This window comes from Eulemur rufifrons, chromosome 7 (genome assembly GCF_041146395.1).
Source record: "Eulemur rufifrons isolate Redbay chromosome 7, OSU_ERuf_1, whole genome shotgun sequence".
NCBI classification, from domain to species: Eukaryota; Metazoa; Chordata; class Mammalia; order Primates; family Lemuridae; genus Eulemur; species Eulemur rufifrons.
This window is the reverse complement of record NC_090989.1, coordinates 245,925,303-245,948,522: the sequence shown is the minus strand read 5'-3', so window position 1 is coordinate 245,948,522 and position 23,220 is coordinate 245,925,303. Positions and strand designations below refer to the sequence as shown.

At 34.0% G+C, this 23,220-nt stretch overlaps 1 protein-coding gene across 1 annotated transcript in view; it reads left to right on the top strand.

Annotated features, from left to right (window-relative positions):
* CAAP1 (caspase activity and apoptosis inhibitor 1) overlaps positions 1–18,446 on the top strand; it is a 57,871-nt gene extending 39,425 nt beyond the window's left edge. Inside the window, exon 6 of the mRNA XM_069474313.1 lies at positions 17,923–18,446. Within this exon, the coding sequence (XP_069330414.1) occupies positions 17,923–18,269 (347 nt within the window). The 3' untranslated portion in view covers positions 18,270–18,446. The remainder of the gene's footprint in view (positions 1–17,922) is intronic.
* The last annotated feature ends 4,774 nt before the right edge of the window (positions 18,447–23,220 follow it).

Sequence of the window (23,220 nt, the reverse complement as noted above, 5' to 3'; positions counted from 1 at the left end):
AAAATAAATGAATTTGCAGTTAAAAAGGAGTTGAGTTTTGCTGAACAGAATTCCACAACCGTAGCTGAAGGAATAAATACAGTTATGAAAAATTACAAAGATACTGAGAAGAATGCCGTCAGAGTCTTATTGCTTTGTGAAGGAAGAGAATGATCTTCAGCTAATTAAGCAGGATTTGTAAGCCAATAATTTTACGTGTCTACCACGTATGTAGAAATCTCTGGACTGGCGAATGAACTCTGTGTTGCCTCTTTCTTTGAAGACCTAAATTGTAGATGTGAATGTTGGAGAGCTGTGGGGAGCCTGAAAAGAAAGTGTTACAGGGCTGTCTGGAATTGGAAGCAGAGAAGCATAGGTACCATTGATTTGTTTTAAAGGTTTATGTCTAGGCCGGTTGCGGTGGCTCACGCAGGTAATCCTAGCACTCTGGGAGGCCAAGGCAGGCAGATCGTTTGAGCTCAGGAGTTCGAAACCAGCCTGAGCAAGAGTGAGACGCCGCGTCTACTAAAAAAAAATAGAAAGAAATTAGCTGGACAACCAAAAATATAGAAAAAGTTAGCCGGGCATGGTGGCGCGTGCCTGAAGTCCCAGCTGCTCGGGAGGCTGAGGCAGAAGGATCGCTTGAGCCCAGGAGTTTGAGGTTGCTGTGAGCTAGGCCGATGCCACGGCACTCTACCCTGGGTAACAGAGTGAGACTCTGTCCCAAAAAAAAAAAAAAAGTTTATGTCTAATTCCTTTCTTCGTAACCCTTGATTATCTCCTTGACTGGCTTTAACAAATAAGTATTCACAGAATGCAGCTTCTGAACACAAGCTTAACTTCTTTAAAGGATTTTAAAAAACTTATTCTGGGTAACTGATGTCCAGTTCAACAATTGGAGAAGAGAGATTGTGGTGTAGCTGTCAGTGAGATTTAAGAATTTACATTTCTTTTTTCATTCCTTTGAGCATTTTCACAAGTTATTACCAGCAATGACACCAAACAGAATCCTCCTCACTTTTTAATTTGTCTCTTTCTATGGGTGATAGTTCAATGAAAGGGTGAAAATTAAACTTTGCATGGCAAATTAGCCTATACTGTTTCTGTACCTTTTGAAGGCCCTTCTGTTACTTTTAAATGTAAGATTTTTCTGGATTAAAAAAAAAAAGTAAATTGGCAAGGTTTTTTGGATGCATAGTGCTGTGTCTTTTTGATTGAAATTATGGAGGATTTGATTCACTATTTTGAGAGAAATATTTATTTCTATGTTCCTTTAAATAATAACCATTTTAAACATCGTATCCTGTAATGTATTTCATAGGCTCCTAGACATACTCTTAGGGCAGCTACTTCGGAGATTACATAGTCTAAACCTTCAACAGATGTTTGAATCTCCTTTGGGACACTGGATGCTTTTCGGTCCTTACATTGTTGTCCAGTTCCTTAGGGAAAGGACCTCTCTACCAAAGTGTTCCCACCAAAGGAAAAATGCCACAGTAATAATAGTACGCTTAAATTCAGATTTTGCTATCAATTTCTGAACTCCTACTACACACCACATCACAGTATGTGATTTAATTAGCAGTTTTGCTGCTACATCATATAGTTGATACATATTGAGCTTACAGATAACTAAAACATTTATTATTTTTTTAATGAAAAGCATTTTTTGGGAGCAGCTTGAGGTTTACAGAAAAATTGAGCAAGAAGTACACAGAGTTCTCATACACTTGCTCACCACCTCTCTTCTAGTGAATCAATTAATATATTATTCTTAACTAAACTCCATGGTTTACATTAGGGGTTACCCTTTGTGTTATACATCCTATGGGTTTTGATAATTATATAATATATATCAAGTATTATGATATCATAAAGATATACAGATACAGTTTCACTGCCTTAAAAAATACTCTGTATCCCGAACTTGTTCACCCCTCCCCCTGCTCCCTGAAACCTCTAGCAAACACTGATCTTTTTACTGTCTCTAGTTTTGGCTTTCCTGGAATCTCATATAGCTGGAATCATACACTATGTAGCTTTTTCAGATTATCTTCTTTGACTTGCATTGGAAGTTCCTCCATGTTTTTTTGTGGTTTGATAGCTCATTTCTTTTTATTGCTGAATATTATATGGGTATATAGCAGTTTGTTTATTATTCATTTACCTATTGAAGGATGTCTTGGTTGCTTCCACATTTGGGCAATTATGAATAAAACCTTAGTGTGTAGGTTTTTGTGTGGACATAAGTTCACAACTCTTTTGGGTAAACACCAAGTTTAGTTTTGTAAGAAACTGCCGAACTGTATTCCAAAGAATCTGTACCATTTTGTGTTCCCACTGTTAATGAATGAGAGTTCCTTTTGTTCCACATCCTTACCAGCATTTGGTGGTGTCAGTATTTTGGCCATTTTAATAGGTGTGTAATTGGTCTCTTTTTGGCTTCCTTTGTAATTCCCCAATGACATATGATGTTGAACATCTTTTCATATATTTATTTGCCATTTGTATGTCTTTGGTGAGTTATCTTTTCAGATTTTTTTGTCCATTTTTTAATTAGGTTTTTGTATTGTTAAGTTTTAAGAGGGTTTGTTTTTTTTTTGTTTTTTTTTTTTGAGACAGAGTCTCGCTTTGTTGCCCGGGCTAGAGTGAGCGCTGTGGCGTCAGCCTGGCTCACAGCAACCTCAAACTCCTGGGCTTAAGCAATCCTACTGTCTCAGCCTCTCGAGTAGCTGGGACTACAGACATGCGCTACCATCCCCAGCTAATTTTTTCTATATATTTTTAGTTGGCCAGATAATTTCTTTCTATTTTTAGTAGAGACGGGGTCTCGCTCTCGCTCTCGCTCGGGCTGGTCTCGAACTCCTGACCTCTAGCGATCCACCCACCTCGGCCTCCCAGAGGGCTAGGATTACAGATGTGAGCCACTGCGCCCGGCCTTAAGAGTTCTTTATGTATTTTGGATGCCAGTCCTTTATCAGATATGTTTTGCAAGTATTTTCTCCCAATTTGTGGCTTGTCTTTTTATTCTCTTAAGATTTACTCATATTTAATATATACTTCTAGGACTATGCTTCCTACATATTACATTTATTCAGGTGAGACCTGTAAGGTCTCAATAAATTATTTAAGTGACCTACAAGAAAAGATATATTCAGCTTGAACCAGCATCCTAATCTGTGAAGCTTCTATGGTCATTCTGGATCTTTTAAGTTCTGGGAAATTATATAGAATGTGTAAGCGTATAGATTTTAGAAATTTACTTGAGTTTGAATTCTGGTTCTGCCACTTTAGCTGTGTGAACTAGGGCAAGTTACTTTCTAGTCCTCAGCTTCCACGCTTATAAAATGGGGATGATAAATATGAATGCCTGGTTCATTATGTTGGTATAAGGATTGAATGAGTCAATACATGCAACTTGCTTTAAAGAAGCATAATAAATATTAGCTCTTGTTATAATTATTTCTATTACCATTATTGTTGTCATTATTGTTTTCTGCCTCATCACCTCAATATCATCCTGACTGTTTCTAATTGGTAAAAGGTCTCCGTGTATTGAATCATAGTCTGCCTTTATATAATTTGTACTCATTGGTCTTTCTGTGCCCTTTGGATTATAGAAAATGAGTTTAATACCTCTTCTAAATGATATCTCTTCAAATCTTGAAGTTGATCTCTTCATCCAGCAAACTTATTGTTTAGTACTAGGCACTAGGGAGAGGAAGATAAAGAACTTGTATAATAAAGGAAAATAGATGTATAAATAAATTTTTCATATCCACTTGTATCTGAACCTATATATTCCCCTTATCCCTGTTAAAAGGGATGAACTTTCCATGCTGCGAAGACCAGCCCCTATGTATACTGATCTTTTGGTACCTGCACCTGTTTCATCTCTACCTAATCAATGTTCCCCTGCCAGCCACATTTTACAGCATTGATTATTCCCCCTTTCTTGACATTGTCTTCCCTGGCTCTTCCTGACTTCTAAAGGGCGAGTGCCCCAGGAATTATTCTTTGGACTTTTTTCTACACTGCCTAGATGGTGATCCTATGTCATTCCAAGATTGGCAACTACTAATTTATTTCTACAGTTCAGACTTCTTTCTAACATTTATATATCCAGTTTACTTAATAGATGTCCAGTAAGCATCTTAAAGCTAACATGTCCCAGAATAAATTCTAGATCCTTCCCTGACTCCCCTTCAAAAAGAAGCAATAAACAACAACAAAAGCAAAACAAAACCTTGCTCCTAAGGTCTTCCCCATCTTAATAAATAGTAGTTACATTCTTCTGAGTGTCCAGGCCAAGAACCTTGAAATCATTTTTGAGTCCTTTTCTTCATTTCCATCAGCAAATCCTATTAGCTCTGCCTTCAAAATATTTAGAGTCCAGTTACTTCACACCTCTTCCTAGCCATATCGTTTCCACACAGCAGTCCGGATGATTATTTTAAGTTGTAAGAATGGTCATGTCATTGTTTTTTATCAAAGCCTTCTAATAGCTTCCCATCTTCAAACAAAATCTGAAGTCCTTCATTCCTATATATCCTTAATCTGATGTGACCTGTCACTCTCCTTGCTCACTCTGCTCCTGCCTCCTTGCTTTCCTCTAACACTCCAAGCAAGCACTCTTGTGTTGGGGCTTTGCTTTTGCTGTTTCTTCTGCCTGCCTGCTCCTTCCCCTGGTAACCATATGGGTCTTCCACACATCATTTAGATCCCTGATCATGTTACCTGATTTGTCTAAACTAGTTGGCACTACTTTGTTTTTTTCCCCAGAGCTCATAAACCTCCTAATAAACCTAGAATTTTATTGGGAATTGATGTCAAGTTTACTGTACTGTAGTTTTATAAAAGTCACCATTTGAAAACTAGAACTATGTCGCTCTATCATGTGTCTAGTTCACAGCCTATCTCAGAATATAAATGGAAGTTTGTCAGTTGTGACTACAAGTTTTAATACCTGTGATCCAATATGTTCAAATATGAGATTTAAATTCATTTATACCAGTAGTGTATTCCTATTTAGGTCAAATTGCTTTTTATTTTGAGAGCAAACATCTCCAAATCTATGAAGCCTGCCCTAACCTACTTCTGCTCACCTCTCCTCTTCTCTCAGTACTCTTTCTATGGAGTTGATTATCACCTAGTACACACCACTATTGCTTATTTACTTCTGTTTATTGATAATTGTTTTCAATTAGCAAATATTCAGGAGTGCCTAAATATTAATTTGATATGGCCCCTACCCCTATGTATCTTCCCATTCTGTGATATTTCTATTTGTTTACATGTGAGTGCTTCTTTAGTGCAAAGGATTATGTCTTAGATTCCTTTAAGTCTTCGGTGCTAGTCCATAGTAGGTACTCAGTAAATTATTTTGAATGAATAAGGAGATGGATGAATGAATGAAAGAATTCTTTCCTCCTGTTTACCCTGTCCAGTATGTACCTTATTCTTAATAGAGAAAATGGAAGTAAAAGAGAGTATTAGTTTCTTTCACCTATTACTAATATTATTCTAATGCCTACCCCAAAGAACATATTGCTCTCAAGTTTGTTTTTCTTTCTAGTTATCTGGTCTTAATAAAACTGAGTCATTTCATTTGTTTTTTGTTTCTCTTAGTCTTTAGCTTTGTTTTTATTACCGTGTAGATTCATACAAAGCTTTTTCTTTTTTTTAACTTTTTTTAAAAATTTTTTTGTTTCATATAATTTCTTTCCATTTTTAGTAGAGATGGGGTCTCGCTCTTGCTCAGGCTGGTCTCGAACTCCTGAGCTCAAACAATCCACCCACCTCGGCCTCCCAGAGTGCTAGGATTACAGGCGTGAGCCAGTGCGCCCGGCCAATACAAAGCTTTTATATTAATGATTATTTGCTCTTTTTAAATGGCGATTCTTCTTTGGCTTATATTTCCTTTGTTATTTCTTCATTTGGTTAATAAATGTTTGGATAGAGTTTTATATTTGAGCTTCTTTCTATACTCTTGAATTATCCTTCCCCATGAAATATTACACCTTTTCTCTGATCATTCTGAAAACGTACAGAATACTTTTTGCTGTGATTTCTACCTTTACTATCATAAACTCTAAGTTGACATAGTTATTTTGTCCTAAAGGTCCCACTGCTTCCTTTTCACATATTTGCTACTTCTTCAATCAAAATATTTCTAGTTTTAGGGCAGGATTTCTATATGTTTAAAGAAATATACTGCCACTTTTTTGCATTCTGATGATGACTGGTTGCTTACTACTTGAGTATAGAAAAGTTACGTTTACATTATCTAAAATTAGAATCAAGTTTTTAGTATCTTTTTCTCAGCTTATATTTATCTTTAAATAAGCAAAAGAAATGCCACAGGAAACATGACAGTTTGTGAAGTAAACAATAAGTTTGAGCACACCTTCCTTGAATGAGTAGATTGTGGAGCACTGAGATGTTATTAGCAGAAAATTTGAATGTCCTGTTGTTTTAAATTAGTAAGTTCCAGAAGATCTTTGGGGTAAAACATTGCTTGATTCTAAACTCAACAGTGCTTGGAAATAGAAGTACTGAGACGGCTATTCTGCCTTCATTTTCCCCTGCTTTTGGTGTCTTCATATTTCTTCCTAGATTTTGCTATCAAACTTTGTATTAGAAGCCTGTTTAATCAAATGGTAGGAAAAATGATAAAGGACATTTTGAAAGATTTTCTGTTTACTTTCAGTTTACTAGAGGAATGATTATAGTTAGGAATCTCATATGTCAAGCTCTTCTTGTGTGCCCTAATATGAGGCTAAAATTACTGATTTATCTGATCCCTTGGTAAAAGACTGGCAGGGGGTCCTTATTTGCTTTTTTTTTTTTTTTTTTTTTTTAATTAAGAGACTGGGTCTTGCTTTGTCGCCCAGGCTTGGAGTGCAGTGGTGCAGTCATAGCTCCTTGCAGCCTTGAACTGGCTTCAGTGATCCTCTTGCTTCAGCCTCCCAAAATGCTGGGATTACAGGTTACAGCCATGAGCCACAGCTCCCGGCTCCTGTTGTGCTTTTTATCTTAGAACGGTGATATCTTTAGAGACAATTTTGGATACTGCTCTTTTATTTTATGTATTCTCACCTTTGCATTTTATTGTTAGGCTCACATACTTGTGTACTGAGCTTAGGTCTGGCACTTTGCCTTTGTTCATTCTGTCCCTCACACTTAAAGTTTCCTCCTCTGTTAATATCACCTATTAGATTTTACCCATTCTTAAAGACCTATCTCATATCACGTATCTATGAAGATCTCTTTGACTTTTCCCTGTTGCCTTGCACACTCTGAAATTCTGTTATACTTTATATTGCATGATTTGTTACTTTGAAGTATTATGTCCATACTTTAAGAATACCATAAGACAATGAAGGCAAAACCTGTGTCTTAATCATGCCACAAATATTTTGTCGCCCTACTTACGGCATTTTGTAAACTGTGGCCTTTGTATAAGTACCATTGTGGCATATGTAATAGATACTGAGTGAATATTTATTGATTCTTGGAGTAATCTCTGAAAGGGATAGCTAATAGATTAGTGGTTTTTAAAAGTTAGGATTACAAGATTGTAGTTATGTTATTTGGAAGTTTTTCGTGGTGGTTGAGTAGAATACTAGACAGGTTTTCTCTACTGAATCATTTGCATTTCCTTCTTTACCAGTGGCAATCAGTTTTGCCATGATTAAATTTTTAAAATGGTCAACCTGATGCACTTAAATTTAAATCCATAGTTTAATATGCTACATGGGGAAGAAAAGCCAAGTTCTGTTAGTTTTGCTGAGAGGAAGATTGAAGGCCTCTGCAGAAAAGATTATTTTTACACCTTAATTGTTTTCTTATTTGTTTTTTTTTTGTTTTTTTTTGTTTTTTGCCCCCTTAATTGTTTTCTTTTCAGAAAATAAAGTATTGGTTCCTTGGAAAGGTGGGAACTCACTGAAACCATTAAAAGTTATAAAGTTGACTTTCTACAGTTAGAATACATTAGAAGTATACTCTTTATAACTTAAAATCTAGTAAAACCAAAATTATCTGGTGTCTACAAAAAGAAATCTGTGGAGGCATAGCATTGTTGTTCAGTATATCATGGACTTTGTTACTAATGAGAGATTCTAGCAGATCAATAACACTGGAGGCCTTGGAGAGTCTAGACTCAGAATTGAGAGGGAAGGATGGTGAAATGTGTCATTCTAGATGGCATAAGCACTGATTGTGAATAACTTAAAATCTCGTAGGAAAAACTAATTTTAAAAAAGTAAAATAGTTTAACCCTTTTAATAACCAGCTTTATGATTGCCTGATAGGAGTGTTTGATTTTTGTTTTTGCCTATTTTACAGGATGTGTGTGTGTATATAGAAAGAAAGTAGGAACATTAACTCTCACGTAGTCATTTCCATTTTCCACAATCATCTACATATAGCTAATCTTTTTTCATCTATACTTCTGCCTTCTCTACACCACTACATCAAAGTAATTCCTAAACATCTTCATCCATAAATATTTCAGTAGTATGTATCTATTAAATATAAGGGATCTCTTTTTATTTTTTATTTTTTGGTCTGTTTTAGAGACAAGATCTCACTCTGTTGCCCAGGCTAAAGTGCAGTGGCATCATCATAGCTCACTGCAGCCTCAAATACTCCCAGGCTCGAGCGATCCTCCTGCTTCAGCCTCTTGAGTAACTGGGACTACAGGTGCATGCTACCACACCCAGTCAATATTTAAATTTTTTGTAGTGATGGGTCTCACTTGTTGCCCTGGCTGGTCTTGAATTCCCGGCCTCAAGCTATCCTCCCACTGTAGCTTCCTAAAGTTTGGGGATTATAGGTGTGAGCCACCTCACCCGGCCAAGAGATCTCTTTTAAAATATAATACCTTTAAAAGTAACAATAGTTTCTAAATATGAGATACTCAGAAAGTGTTCAGATTTAACCTAGTTGTAGTCAGAGGTGGTATTTTGATATTAAGATTAAATGGTTCAGGTGTTGTCAGCCTTACACATAATGGTTTTGGTAGCTATTGATTGTTGTCTAGATCCGTTATTTCACTAGGGGTTGCAGAATAGTGTTACATTTTTTTAATCCTCAGATAACTAGTGTTCAGTTTAAATTATCTTATATATTGTCTAATATTTTTTAAACTATGTTTATATGAATCAGGATCCAGATAAGGTCTCTACATTGCAGTTGGTTTGTACTAATTATCTTTTTAATCTATATGTTCTGCCTACTCCCTCCCTCCTTCTCCTTTGCAGTTTATTTCTTGAAGAGACTAGGTTGTTTGTCCCGTAAAAGTTTTCAGTTTGGATTTTGCCGATTTCGTGCCAGGGTTTAATTTAACATTTTTTGTCTCCTGTATTTTCCATGAATTGGTAGTAGATTTAGAGGCTTGATCAGATTTGGGTTCAAGTTTTTGGCAAGAATCTTTAGAAGCAATGTTATTTACTTTCATGAGGAAGCACATAACATATCATTGCTTCTCTTTTTGTGATCAAGTTAGTAGCCATTGGGATTGTGTATTGTCCACAATGGCTGATGAGAATACTCTAGATCCCCTGAAACTAGTTATTGTAATGTCTTTGCTGGTGGTAATCTAGTTCTTTTCTGTGGAGACTTTCAGAAAAAAATTTTTTTTTTTTTTTACCCTTGAATTCTGTTTCACAGGATGTGTCTCAGGTGTGGTGCTCTTGCACTTGGCAAGTTCTTTCAGGCTGAAGACCTTCATCTCATATCAGTTTTCATCTAGATCAATTTTCTTATATTTTTATTTTCCTTTTCTCTGCTTCTCTTCTTGCTTTCTAGCTTATTCTGTCACTTTATTCATAAAGTCCCTGCTCAAATGTTACCTTATCAGATCACAGTGATAACTCTCAGTGAAAGCATATTCCTGCTACTATTTTCTTATCCTGCTTTATTTTTCTTCATTGCATTTGACATTTTTATGTATTTTTAGTGTCTCTCCTGTGACTTAAATGTAAGGCAGGGACTTTTTTGTTCACTGTTGTTTCCTCAGCGCTTAAAACACTATCTTGTACATAATAGGTGCTCAGTAATATTTGTTGAATTAATTATATCAGGTTGATGTTGGATTTTATGAGTTCATCCTCATCTTTTCACTTTTATTGCATATTTTTAAAATATTTTTTTCTACATTTTGAGAGATTTCTTTAACATTTTCTCTTAGCAACCGTTGCATGTTTGCTTTTGGTAACTGTATTTTTAAATTTTAACAATTCTTGTTCTTTGCCTTTTTGTCATTGCACCCGGTACTTGTTTTATGGCTGCAGTGTCCACTTCAGTCTCTCTAATAAAGATATTAAGTAGACTTCCTTCCTCTCCTTCCCCCAACAGATTATCTTCTGATTCTTGAATTTTCTTGATTTCTTCCTTAGTTTGTCTTGGTCCTTCATTTATTTCAGCTGGGTTTTTCTGGTAGCTGGTTTGGGTTTTTTCAGCAGCTGTTTAGATTTGTTTCTCTAACAGATCTCTTTCTTGGATGTAAAATGGATGATGAGGTAGGCCTCTCCATAGAGTGCAGAGTGCTTGGACATGAGGCAGGGAAAGGGAGGGAAAGAAGGAGGAGTTTAATTGGCTCAACTATTCCAAATGAATTTAATTTTAATTATTATATTGTTTGTTCCACAGCGAACTCTTCTTTGCTTCTAAGACTCTCTAAGAAAGAATTACACTTATCTGGTGTCTTTGGCTGTGGCTTGGCTTTGCTTTTATTTTTCTGTAAATTTGAACTTGTCTACTTTCATTTTTTAAAAATTCTGCATAATTATCTTTAGATATCTTGTTATGTAATACTTCGAATTCGCTTTTTCTTTTTAAATTTTTGCAAGGTTATATTCTTGTAAAAAGTTGAAATACATGTGTTCATAGAGCAAAATTGGAAAATTTATTTTTCTTTTTTCCCCCTATACTTTTATTTCTCCCCAGAAGAATCACTAATAATTTAGTGTACTGGTTAGTTTTAGCAAAAATTATCACTCGTTAGCTTACTTTTTTGACTTAGCAATATATCTTGGTCTTTTTTCCTTTTACCAGTGTACTAGCATTATTCCCACAGAAAAAATTCTGATTTTTACTAATGAGTAAAAAGTAATTTCTTGTTTTAATTTGCATTTTCCTAATTAGAAATTAGGTCAAGCTTTTTTTCCCATGTGTTTATTGGCTCTTTGTGTTTCCTGTTTTATGAAATGTCTGACTTGTTTCTACTATTTATCCATATTTTTGGTTGTTTCTTAATGATACCTGGACATTTTGTATATTGTTATAATGGTCCTTTTTAAAAAAGGTATTTTACTAATATTGCTTGTAGTCTGCCCTTGTCTTATAATTTTATTTATGGTGTATTTTCTTTCTCAGAAATCTTACCATTTTTGTATAGCTAAATCTGTTGAATTTTATTTCCTTTTTGGATTCCCTATTTTGTGCCTTAGGAAGGATTGATGTTTATTAGTTTTGTCATCAGTTAATTTACAATTTTTAAGTGTCACTCTTCTGTCACTGCAATGGGTTCTTCGTAGGGGAGGGAAATAGATATGTATGCTCAATTTGCCATCTTTAGCAGGAATTCAGACAGGTATTTAAATACTCCATGTTCTAGGGTTTGTCTCTTGGCTTAATTTAATAATTCACTATCAAGAGGTTTCACAAGTATGCAGTCACTCATAACATTAGCTATGCTTTCATTTTATGCATAAGAACTGTTTCTGATAAGTTGAATTATCAACTACCATATTTATAAACTCTATGAAGGTTTAAAGATGCTAGCATGACTTAAAAGTCCTTTTTATTTTCATAATTAAAAGTGTTTGTGATTAATAATTCTTGTATGTTTATTTACTTTCATTGGCTATTCTATTTAAAACATTTATTTTAACAAAAAGCAAACCTGTGCCATAGAATATTTTTCCTTTATATTATAGCTTAGGGATTTCCTGCAGCTCGCAAGCATTGAGATTTGTTATAGATGATAATAAAAATACAGGTATTGCGTTTTAGTTTTTCCTGTTTTGCAGTACATTCCATTTTATTTATACTGGAAGTATATTACTATTAAAATGATGGGTCTTATGTAGTTTATTTTTTCTCCTTGCCAATAAAATGTTCAAAGAGTGTTGGGTGTTTTAGTTGTCAAATGTTTTGTCTTTATGGTTTTATTCCATGTTCATAACTATGGCTCATTGAATCATACAAACAAATATTCCTCTGATAAATTATTCCATTTATTCATCTATATCAGTGATAAATATGAGTAGTGATTGATTCATTTTGCTGTCTAGATACTGAGTCTAGATGGATTAGTTTGTTATTTAAAAAATATTTAGTACTTGGGTACAGAGTTTGGGATATGAATCAAGTTGGTAAGACAGAAGATAGCAGGAAAATGAAAGAAAAGAGAAATAGTGAAAGTATATAGACCAGAGGACAATGTAATAGAATGAATGTACATTGGTGAGTAGTTGACCAGAGGATCCAACATAAATGCTCACTAAATCTGCGAACCCTTTATTACTTTTTCCTTGAAAAATCTTTTAACTCTTACATTGTTTTCTTATAACTGTTGTCTAGCTAACTAAGCCCTTAAACTCCTTTAATCCTTTCCTATAAGTTATTTGCTCCATTTCTTCATTTGCATTGCTTTTATCTGAAGTACCCTAAATGGTGTGTAGTATTTTAGGGGATATCCATCTTATTTGAGGAGTAGAATTAATGTAAGGAATATATCATATCCTCTTGTTTCTTTGTGTATTGCTTAAAGGTACTTGAGTTCTTTTGCTGCTCTATGACATCAGTAACTTGGGTCTAAGATTTTCCTTGCTGTTTTCTCTGTGCCACTTTTGATTATTATGTCTTTTACAGTTAATGGTATGAATTTTTATTCTTATTATTTTTAGTAGCATTTTTAACATTTCACCCCCGACCCAACTGTTTTTTATTTTTCTTGTTGGATTTTGATAACCTTAGTTTAACACGATGCATACATCAAAACTGTTTTTATATCTTTTCCTTTAGATCTTTAAAAAAGATTAAAAATTTAAGTGGGCTTAAGTATTAGTGCCTTTGTAAAGCCCAAACACATTAGTTCACAAACTGGTTTTTGATAATTTTTTTACCATTAATCATAGTATATGATTATTCCTAATTGCTACTTAAAACAGTTTTTGAACATAACTTTGTGAAAAGTGATTCTAAACTTTATTAAAATAGATATCCTATTACTTGTTATATCTCTTACTACTGATTAGATTTTATTAAAAGGGGCAGAAATGATTTACATTTTATATTGATTTGTTTTTCTTGAGAAAACAAGACCCTTTTAAGCCTGTATGAAAACTTGAAGATGCTTCCTTGTTTGTGGAATGCTTACATAACACTCACTTCTGCCTGAAAACACACACACACACAGGGTGCACAGTGGGAGTTTGGAGGGCCAAAACATGACCACATTGAAATTAAGGCTTCGAATGAGGCATTTGGGGATGAAATTACTTTTTTAGAAAGAATATATAAATTTTGCCTCTTCTACTTTGAAGATCATAATTGACAGGAAAAAACCTACATTTTTTTAATACCAACAATGAGAGTAAATTATCTTTGGAAATGTATTCTTATGTTTGCAAATGATGCTTTAAAAAACAAATTATGTACTCTGATTTCATTGGAATGATGAAAATTTAGAAATAGTGAAAAGACTTGAAGTGTGATTCTAAGATCTTCAAATAATTTGTTGTATCCTGTTGTCCAAGTCATTTAACTTGTTTTTGCATGTGTGAGATAAAGTGCTTATGCTAAATTATTTCAGATGTATAAAAAGCTTTGGCATCTATGGTGTAGTTATAATGGACAGATGGAACCTATGAATACATTCAGCAGTACTGTGTTATTGAGAACTTGGTCATTTGGATTTTGGGTAATTTTCAATGTAAACAGAATACCAATTTTAGACAGCACTGTTTCTTCAGTGATAGAGTATGTATACTGTTTCTGATATAAAAACAAAGAAATAAAACAAAGCCCACCTTCTGCTAGCTAAAGTCAGAAACACAAAAATATAAGTGAAAAAAATGTCCAGATTTTCCCCCTTTGAAATATTGGGACTGTGTGTATAAACATTTTGATCCCAAATCCCTGGTGCTGATAACTTTATAAGATAGAGATTTTATTATGTTAAACTCAGAGTACAGTGGCTCTTTATGGTTACTTCTTAAATAAGCTTATATAAATAGGCTTTAAAAATGATCTGAATTAAGTGAAAAAATACAGCTTGCTGTTTCTTAGACATTTGAAGTGTTTGAAAACTGTAGACCCCCCCCCAGAAAAAAATAAAATAAACATACCTTACATTCTCATTTTTTAAAATATCTATACACATTCATATATATCCCTTAAGTCTTTTGGTGAGAAATGCAGGCTGGTGGTGCATGACAGTGACATTCAGCTAGATTTGCCACGTATGTCTATAGGATCTGTAGATTTCTCACTTAATTAATGAAAATACCTCTAAGTTTTGCTGTCATTTTAAAATTTGCTTGCATACAGATCCAAAACAAATCAATTTCATAGAAGTGTGCTGCTTTGAATTTTGTGATTTAGCTTATAAGGGGGATTACGTAGTTGTGTCATTAGACACTGATCCCTGGACCCAAGGTAATAAACGAACTTCAGTTATAATGTATGGATGTTGTAAATATAATTCTTTTTCTAAAAAATTCTGTTGCCAAAAAGATTGGTGAAAAAAATTTAGTAGAACTTGATTTGCTCACTTGTGATTTATCTTTCATTGGCTACTACTGCCAATAGGAAATGCTTTTGAAATTATTATCCAGGTGATGAATATATTAAGTGAAAGATGAATGGTAAAAAGATGAGTGGTAACCTTATCTTGGGGAGGTGGAAGAGACTAGCTTAAAGTATTGCCACTTTATATATTTTTTATGTAGACTTCACTTACTGTAATGTTAGACCTTGAACTTTAGAGATTTTCTAGGACAATTTCCCTTCATTTTTATAGGAGAGAAATTCTTCAAGGGTAAGGGATTTGCCCCAAATCACATACTTCACTGCAGAGTTAAGGATTAGGATTCGGGTATCCCCACTTTCAGACTCTCCCCCTGCCCCCACCCACTTCTGCTCTTCAATCATTATCTAGCAATAGCCTCTGGTCTAAAAAACAAATCACATTTTTCAAAAATTTATTTTTTAAGTCTTTTAAATAGCCTATAGATTTAATGCCTAAGACATGAAATTAATTTTTAGGCCAGGCAGGGTGGTTATTCACTCCTGTAATCCCAGCACTTTGGGAGGCCGATGGGGGAGGATTGCTTGGCTGGGAGTTCAAGACCAGCCTGGGCAACATGGTGAGACTCTGTCTCTACAAAAAATTTAAAAATTAGCCAGGCATGGTGGTGTATGCTTACAGTCCTCGCTACTTGGGAGGCTGGGGCAGGAGTATTGCTTGAGCCTAGGAGTTTGAGGTCATAGTAACTATGATTATGCCACTGCACTGCAGCGTGGGCAACAGAGCGAGGTGCTGTCTCTTTAAGATAAAGAAAAAGAAAAAACATTTAACTTTTTGAGGCCATAAACAACTTAGAACTTCTTTTCTTAAATTTGTTTTTGTCTCAAATTAAAATACAGGCAGTCCCTAGGTTATGGATGACCCATCTTATGCCATTCCATACTTTTGAACAGGCTCCCAAAGCCCCCCATAAGGATAATTTTTAATTAAATTAGTAATACAGGAACTAGTTTCTTCCATGAGTGTAAACAAACCAACATGGCATAAGCACTTCCTCCCTCGATGGGGCATCTTTCTGCTCGTGGTTAGTCTCATTGTTTATATAATAACTTATGCACAACATCACTTTCATCCAGTTTAATTCAATTTTGTGAGTCTTGTTTACCCTTTTGACCATGCCTCCAAAATGAAAGTCCCCTGCAAGTCCAGGTGAACCTGCAGCAAAGAGAAAGGTGATTATAATGGGAACGAAAGTAGAAATAATTAAGCGTTTGGAGAAAGGCCAGATGGCATATTCGTTGGGAAACCATGAGGCTTCAGTCACTTGACTATTGCAACAATTATAAAGGATAAAGTGAGAATAATGGAATGTGTGAAGGGCAGTTCTCCAATGAAAGCATCAGTTACTACTAAGCAGTGTAGTGGATTAATTATTGAAATAGAAAGGTTATTTTTGATTGGGTTAGAAGATCAAAATAAGTATAACATTCCTAGTAGCCTAGCATTGATATGCAGCATCAAGTGAGTGTTAACCTTTAATATTCTTTTTAAAATTTTCTCCTGTCTAAACTTTTGTATAAACTATGTGTGTTTTTATGTTCTGTTTGTTTGAATGAAAGAGCACAACAGTTTCTGTAACTTACTACAGTACAGGGGTTTTATTATTACAGTATTCCACTGTATTATTATCACATATGAGTCCTTATAGTATTATTATTACCTATATGCACTTTTTTATTTTATTTCCCTTCTCCACCCCCCCCCCCCAGATTCCTGAATCAACAAATCTGACCTAAAGATGTTCTCAGAAATTTATCTTGTCCATAACCCAGGGACCACCTTTACTTACATAAAACATTATTTCTTAAGACAAAAGGATATATTCATTTTTCTGTAATTTTTCTTTTGCTGTTTGAAAATACTAGTTGCTTTGGGGTGATATATAAAATGTTCTTTGGCATCAAATAATTAAAACTACAACGATTTTTTTTTTTTTACAAATTTTATTTGTAGACACAAAAATAATTTACTGTCATTTCCACTTTAGTTTTAGAATAGGGAGTGATTTTTGAATTGTAAGAATGTAGATTCTCCACTCCCACTGCTCCACTTGACCAGCCTAAAAAAAAAAAAAAAAGAATGTAGGAGGATTGGTCAAGGTCAGTGAATTGTCTATTATAAAACCAATGAAGTAGAACTGTTTATGTCCTTCTAGTACATTCTATTATCAGAATTTTCCATCTGTCAATCTATGTTTTATAAATAAGTTTTCCCTACCATAAGAAAGCTATCAAAGCTAACATTTTGAGGACCATTACTTTTTTTTTTTCCCAACACAGGGATTTGAAAGATAAATAAATTGGAGGTATAACTAAATACTCAAAGTTGTAAATGATGCCTGGAGTTGAGTAATATTCAATGCCAAGACCAAGGTGGTTGAGAGCCATAACCTGCATTTATATTCTAATTCTTAACATTAGTTACAGAAGTTTTATAACAAATACAGTTTTAAAAATTATGGTGTACTTCGGGCTTGACTAGATTGGAAAAATATTTTAAAAAAATTATGGTGTACTAACTTTATTAATTAAAATCCTCTTTATGAAACCATGTTTTATCCTAGAAAATGGCCTTAGGCACTTTCCTTGAATTTATTGATTTAGAACAAAGTGTTTGAAAAAGCATATGAAAAGATTTGGGAAAATTGCAATCCTCATGGTCTCCACCTTGCTGATGACATTTTTTTTCTTTTTTGTAGTTTATAAAGCATTTTAAACACCTTCTAGAATGCAATTTTACTTCTTCAATAATAAGTAATACTCTATCCACAGGGTTTCCAGCTTCAGCTTTCATTTTGTAATGCAAAAACTTCATTATGATGTAAAATGTTAGGACATTTTAACTAGGAAAATAGATCATGGAAACTCTATGTTATGGAATAAATTTTTTAATGCTTCCATGTTCTAAATTGGAATGAAATATATATTAAAATTTGCATTAAATTAGGTCAGTTTTGAAAGTTGAGGAGTCAGGAGAAAAGGGGTTGGGATGATGATTATGAAATGTGCTTGGGACTCCATGGTGGGAGGTGGGGTCAAAACAACCCTTTAATCATAAATAGTAAGGAAATTTTTACCCAGGGCATTTAAGTTACATGATTCTTTTCCCTTTTTTGTTTGTTACAGGCAAAGGGGAAGATAGTGATGTACTCAGTATAAATGCAGATGCTTATGACAGTGACATAGAAGGCCCATGCAACGAAGAAGCTGCTGCTCCTGAGGTCCCAGAAAATACAGTGCAAAGTGAAGCTGGTCAGATAGATGACCTGGAGAAAGACATTGAGAAAAGTGTGAATGAGATTCTGGGACTGGCAGAGTCTAGCCCAAAGGAACCCAAAGCAGCCACCCTGACTGTTCCTCCACCAGAAGATGTTCAACCTTCTGCACAGCAGCTGGAGCTGCTAGAACTTGAGATGAGAGCAAGAGCGATTAAGGCCCTAATGAAAGCTGGTGATATAAAAAAGCCAGCCTAGTTGTTTAACTTGAGTTTCAATTTTAGATGTGTTTGAATGAAGCCACATCATATAATTTTGTATCAGAAGTTTATTTTGAGGTCTTACATGGTACTTCTCATGTAACCCTTATTAGGTAAATTCATTTTAGGCATAAAATATGGTTGTTGTTTTTTGTTTTATTTTATATTAGAAATGTGTGTTATTGTCTTATGAATTCATGACAAATATAGTTGGATAGACTGGATACTTTGTTAGATGAGTATTTAGCTATGTCTGCAAATTATCTTAAAAGCCATTAGCAAAGAGTGATGTTATTCTTTTTTTCTTTATTTTTAAATGTTTGAGCACCAAACCTAAAAACTTAAGAAAGATTGACCAAGCATGTTTCTCTTAAGGCTACCTATATTTTGCAATAGACTATTAAATTATTGCTCCTAGATTTGTTAACAATTTAAGAAATTTAGTTTTGCTTATATACACTTTTAAAATATGTACTATTTTGAAGATTTCTTATATGGGTGTGGATTTCTTAATTAAAACTGAATAATAATTTTTGTTATCAGGCTTAGAGATTTGAAATGGCTTAGAAAAACTTTTTTTTATAAAAGAAAGAAAGGATTTAAGGCAATTTTTAACAATGTAGAGCTAATTGCCCATGTTTAATTATAGCAGATGAGCCATTCTAACAGGTATTTGATACTATTGGACACTTCATTTAAGTTTTTTTTCCTCACTAATAAAGGAACAAGTTTTCATTTACATTCCAAGCTATCAGGAAAAGGAGAATATTTTATCATACATGATTTCATCTGGTGTTGTTGCTTGAAGATCTGATATGCTATAATTCCATGAATCAAAAATAATAAAAGTCTATCATTCTGGATCTAAAGACTTTTGATATTTTTCCAAAAGCAAAATTAATTTCAGGAACCTTTGCTAAGTTGTTATAATTAATCTAATTTTGTATAGTTTTTGTAAATTAACATCCTGCCACAATTACAGATGCGTTTTTCCTCCATCACTAATTGCAGTTGTTTGATATCAAAATAAATTTAAGTAGAGACCCTTAACTTAAAATAAACTAATTTCTTTTCCTAAAACATAAATCTGGAACTGTTGTTTTTATATTTGATAACAAATATAGTGTATTTATAAGCCATGCTCTACTCATGTTGTATGAGGATTTTGCTTATATACAAAACTTTCAGGGATTGTGTTTTATTAGCAGACTTAATTATATATTAGAGTTTTTAAATGGAAATAGAGGACATTTATGAAACTTTGGAGTTGCAGTTACAGATTCATTTTTCTGTTGTTCCTGAACATGCCATTTTCCGTCCCCTCCCTGAGTCTTTCTAATGAAGCACATAACCCTATATCATTTGAAATACTTCTCTTAGGCTGGTAACTGTGAATATGATTTAAGTTGTGAGTTCTCATTATCATTGTTTCAAGATGAAGAAGCATTGATTATGGTAAAATGCTTTTTCTATTTCAACTTAAACTTCATGTTAAAATATAAACCAGTACAGAATAAATTGTATTGCTGCTTACTAATTATAAAATACAGTAGATGGCATTTTTGTTATTAAACATATAAGAGTAGGAAAAGGTCTTAGTGCTTTGTAGCTGATTAAAGTCACTACTTTCATGAAGCATTGTGTGTCAGATCTATTCAGTGTGCAGAATGGTTTAGAGGACATTTGACTGGAGTGGATATGTGTGAGGTAGAATGAGCTGAACAAATTAGAGGCTACTTAGATTCCTACCTTGGAAAATTTGCTTTTTCTCTTATTTTTTTTAATGTTGAAAGACTTGAGAGCTTTTGGAAAATAAATGGCTTTAAAGAATAGGAATAAGTTTGTTTTAGAAATCGCCATGTAATGGGAAAATACTGTGTATTGATCTGATGCTGCCATTTAAATCATCAGCTCAGATGTATTTGTAGAATGCATTGAAGGTGCTCCGTCCTGTTCAAATCTTAAAACTAGAGATGTTGCAGTAAAGATTTTAGCATGGATGTGACATTGGTATTCTGAAAGATAAAATTAAAAAAAAAAAGAAAAAAAAAGATTTTAGCATGGAATAGGCTGATTAATAAAGACATGGGTGCTGCTTATTTTGATGCCTAATTCCTTCCTTTGGTTAAGGTAAGGAAAATGTTTAGGCAATATTTAATTAATAATTAAATTAAAACAGTGGAAAAATTGGCAGCTGAATTTTCCATTTAATATCAAGCAATCCAGATATTTGACTAGGGACTTGATTCAAATCTTGAATGCTGGGTAGCAACTGGTAATAGGTCCTCTGTAGTAAGCCATTGCTCCAAGCACTAAGCCTTGGTTCACTTTTAGATGTTTCTACTAATCCACACACTCAGATATATCCTAAAAACCTATCACCAGGTTACCAGTTTATAATATTCCAATGATGAAAAATCACCCCAACCCCCCAAATCTTTCTGTTGAACATCATTAGTTCCTTAAGTCTATCAGGCATTATATCCTTCCTTGTAAATCTTTTCACCAAAACCTATTTTCAACAAAATGTTAGATCCCAGGGCATAATCTGAGTAAAAGTGTTGTGAATCATTTGAACAGTAATATAAATTGCAATAAAGTATGTATTTTCCAATGCCATTTTCAAGGTAGATAAAGCAGGGGTGAACCTGCAATTTGGGCCAAATATTTGGGCAGCCTTAAAGTTTTAAAAATTCTCAGTTCTAGTCCATCATAAAAAATAGGAAAAGAGTTCAGTTATAGATATTTTTCCTTGATTGCATTTGTTTAATTCTTAAAAAGTAAAACCGATATATCTTAGCTTAAAACTTCATTTTTATGTTTATGTTTTCTTTATATTCAAGTATACTTCCTTTTTCAAAGAAGGGCTAATGAGTATATCAATAGGAAGTCAAATACATTCTTTTGATATTTAATAATTACTTTAAAATGATTGTGATGCAGCGAAAAGATTGTGAGAGTTAAGAGTAGAGGGTTCTGATTCTGCTCTAACGAGCTGTGTACCTTGGACAAGTAACTGTAAAATGAAGGACATAAATAGCCAATACATAAGATTTCCTTCAGTGTTACTAGGTTGTGATTCCAATGCAAAATACATGAAACTTATAGAACTCTCTCTTTTTTTTTTTTTTTTTTTTTTTGAGACAGAGTCTCACTCTGTTGCCCAGGCTAGAGTGAGTGCCGTGGCGTCAGCCTAGCTCACAGCAACCTCAAACTCCTGAGCTCAAGCGATCCTCCTATCTCAGCCTCTCGAGTAGCTGGGACTACAGGCATGCACCACCATGCCCGGCTAATTTTTTCTATATATATTTTTAGCTGTCCATATAATTTCTTTCTATTTTTAGTAGAGATGGGGTCTCGCTCTTGCTCAGGCTGGTCTCGAACTCCTGAGCTCAAACGATCCACCCACCTCGGCCTCCCAGAGTGCTAGGATTACAGGCGTGAGCCACCACGCCCGGCCTAGAACTCTCTTGAATTCAAGTATTAATCTCTTTCCTTCCCCTCCCTACTCAATTCAAAATGAATCAATCTATTTAGTTTCTATTTGTCCCACACTGTTAACTGGATATGAGCAACAATCTAGTTTTAAAAAAAAAATTTTTTTTTTCTTTTTACCTGTTACATTATTCAGTGTCAGGATTGCTTGGTAAGTATACGGCCTAGAATTACTGACTTTGGTCCATAAACTTATGTTATCTTTAACTTATGGTTTTACTCATTTCACAATAATATTTAAATAATTTTAAGTCAAAAAAGATTTTTTTCCAAAGCTTATAGTGAAAAATAGCACTTTCCTTCCCTTTTTTACACCCAGCTGTTGCTACTGAGGTAACCATTTTCAAATCTTTTAGCTGTGTCTTGCAGCATTTCTTTCTATTTCAAAATAACGTGATTATTATGCCATTTCTTGATATTTGAGTTTTAGATTTTATTGATCTGTTTGGAATACAAAGATTAAACTCTAGTGCCTCCATCTCTCCTCTAAATACATACCTTCCTCCCTCATCTCAAAACAGTGAGGTTAATCACACTTCCTGGTTAAGTTACCATTCATTGTTTATACTGTTTTGACTCTAAATACTGTTCACAACTGTGTGGAAATTATATTACTGTTATATTACTGTCTAATTATATTTCCTTTTTTGGGCCAATTTTTAAGTTTTCTGGGATTAATATAATTGCCTTGTTATTTCAATTACTCAGTGTTCTATGTATCAGACATTAATTTATACTCAGGCTGTCATCTAGAAGTATGAATCTCTTCTTGGTAGGTTCAAACACATCATATAATCTTTTTTTTTTTTTTTAAAGACATTCCTCCTGGAGCTCTCTCTTCTATGCTAATCTGGATTGGTTGCTCTTCACGTCTCTCAGGTTGGATCCCCCAAATCTTGAATTCTCTTCCTCCTCTTTTGGTTTATTCTCTTATTTTGGTGGCATACCTCTTCCAACAGCTTCCTGTGAAAGGCTGCATGAACAATAAATTGTTTTGATTCACTGGTATGACTCAGCATGGCTCAATTATATCCATATAGTGATCGAAACTTCATGTGAGTCTTGATGTCTAGGCTGGAAATCATTGTTCTGAAATTTACAGTATTGCCTTTTTCTAACTTCCATTAAAGCTGTTGAGAATTCATTTGTCATTCTGATTTCTTGATACTTAACATGTGTCCTATTTCTTTCTCTTTGAATGTCAGGATCTTATCTTTATCCCCAGTATTGTGAAATTTCTTGATGTGTCAGGGTATGGATCTTTTTTCATCCATTGAGTTAATCATTGGTGGCCTCTTTCAGTGGAAAACTTCACATCATTCAATTCTGTGATGTTTTAAAATACTACTTGGATAAATTCTTTCCTTCTTTTTCTAATCTCTATTTCTAAAATTCATTCTATTAAGGTATTGATATCTAGGCTTGATTTTTTTGTTATTGTTTCCAATTTCCAT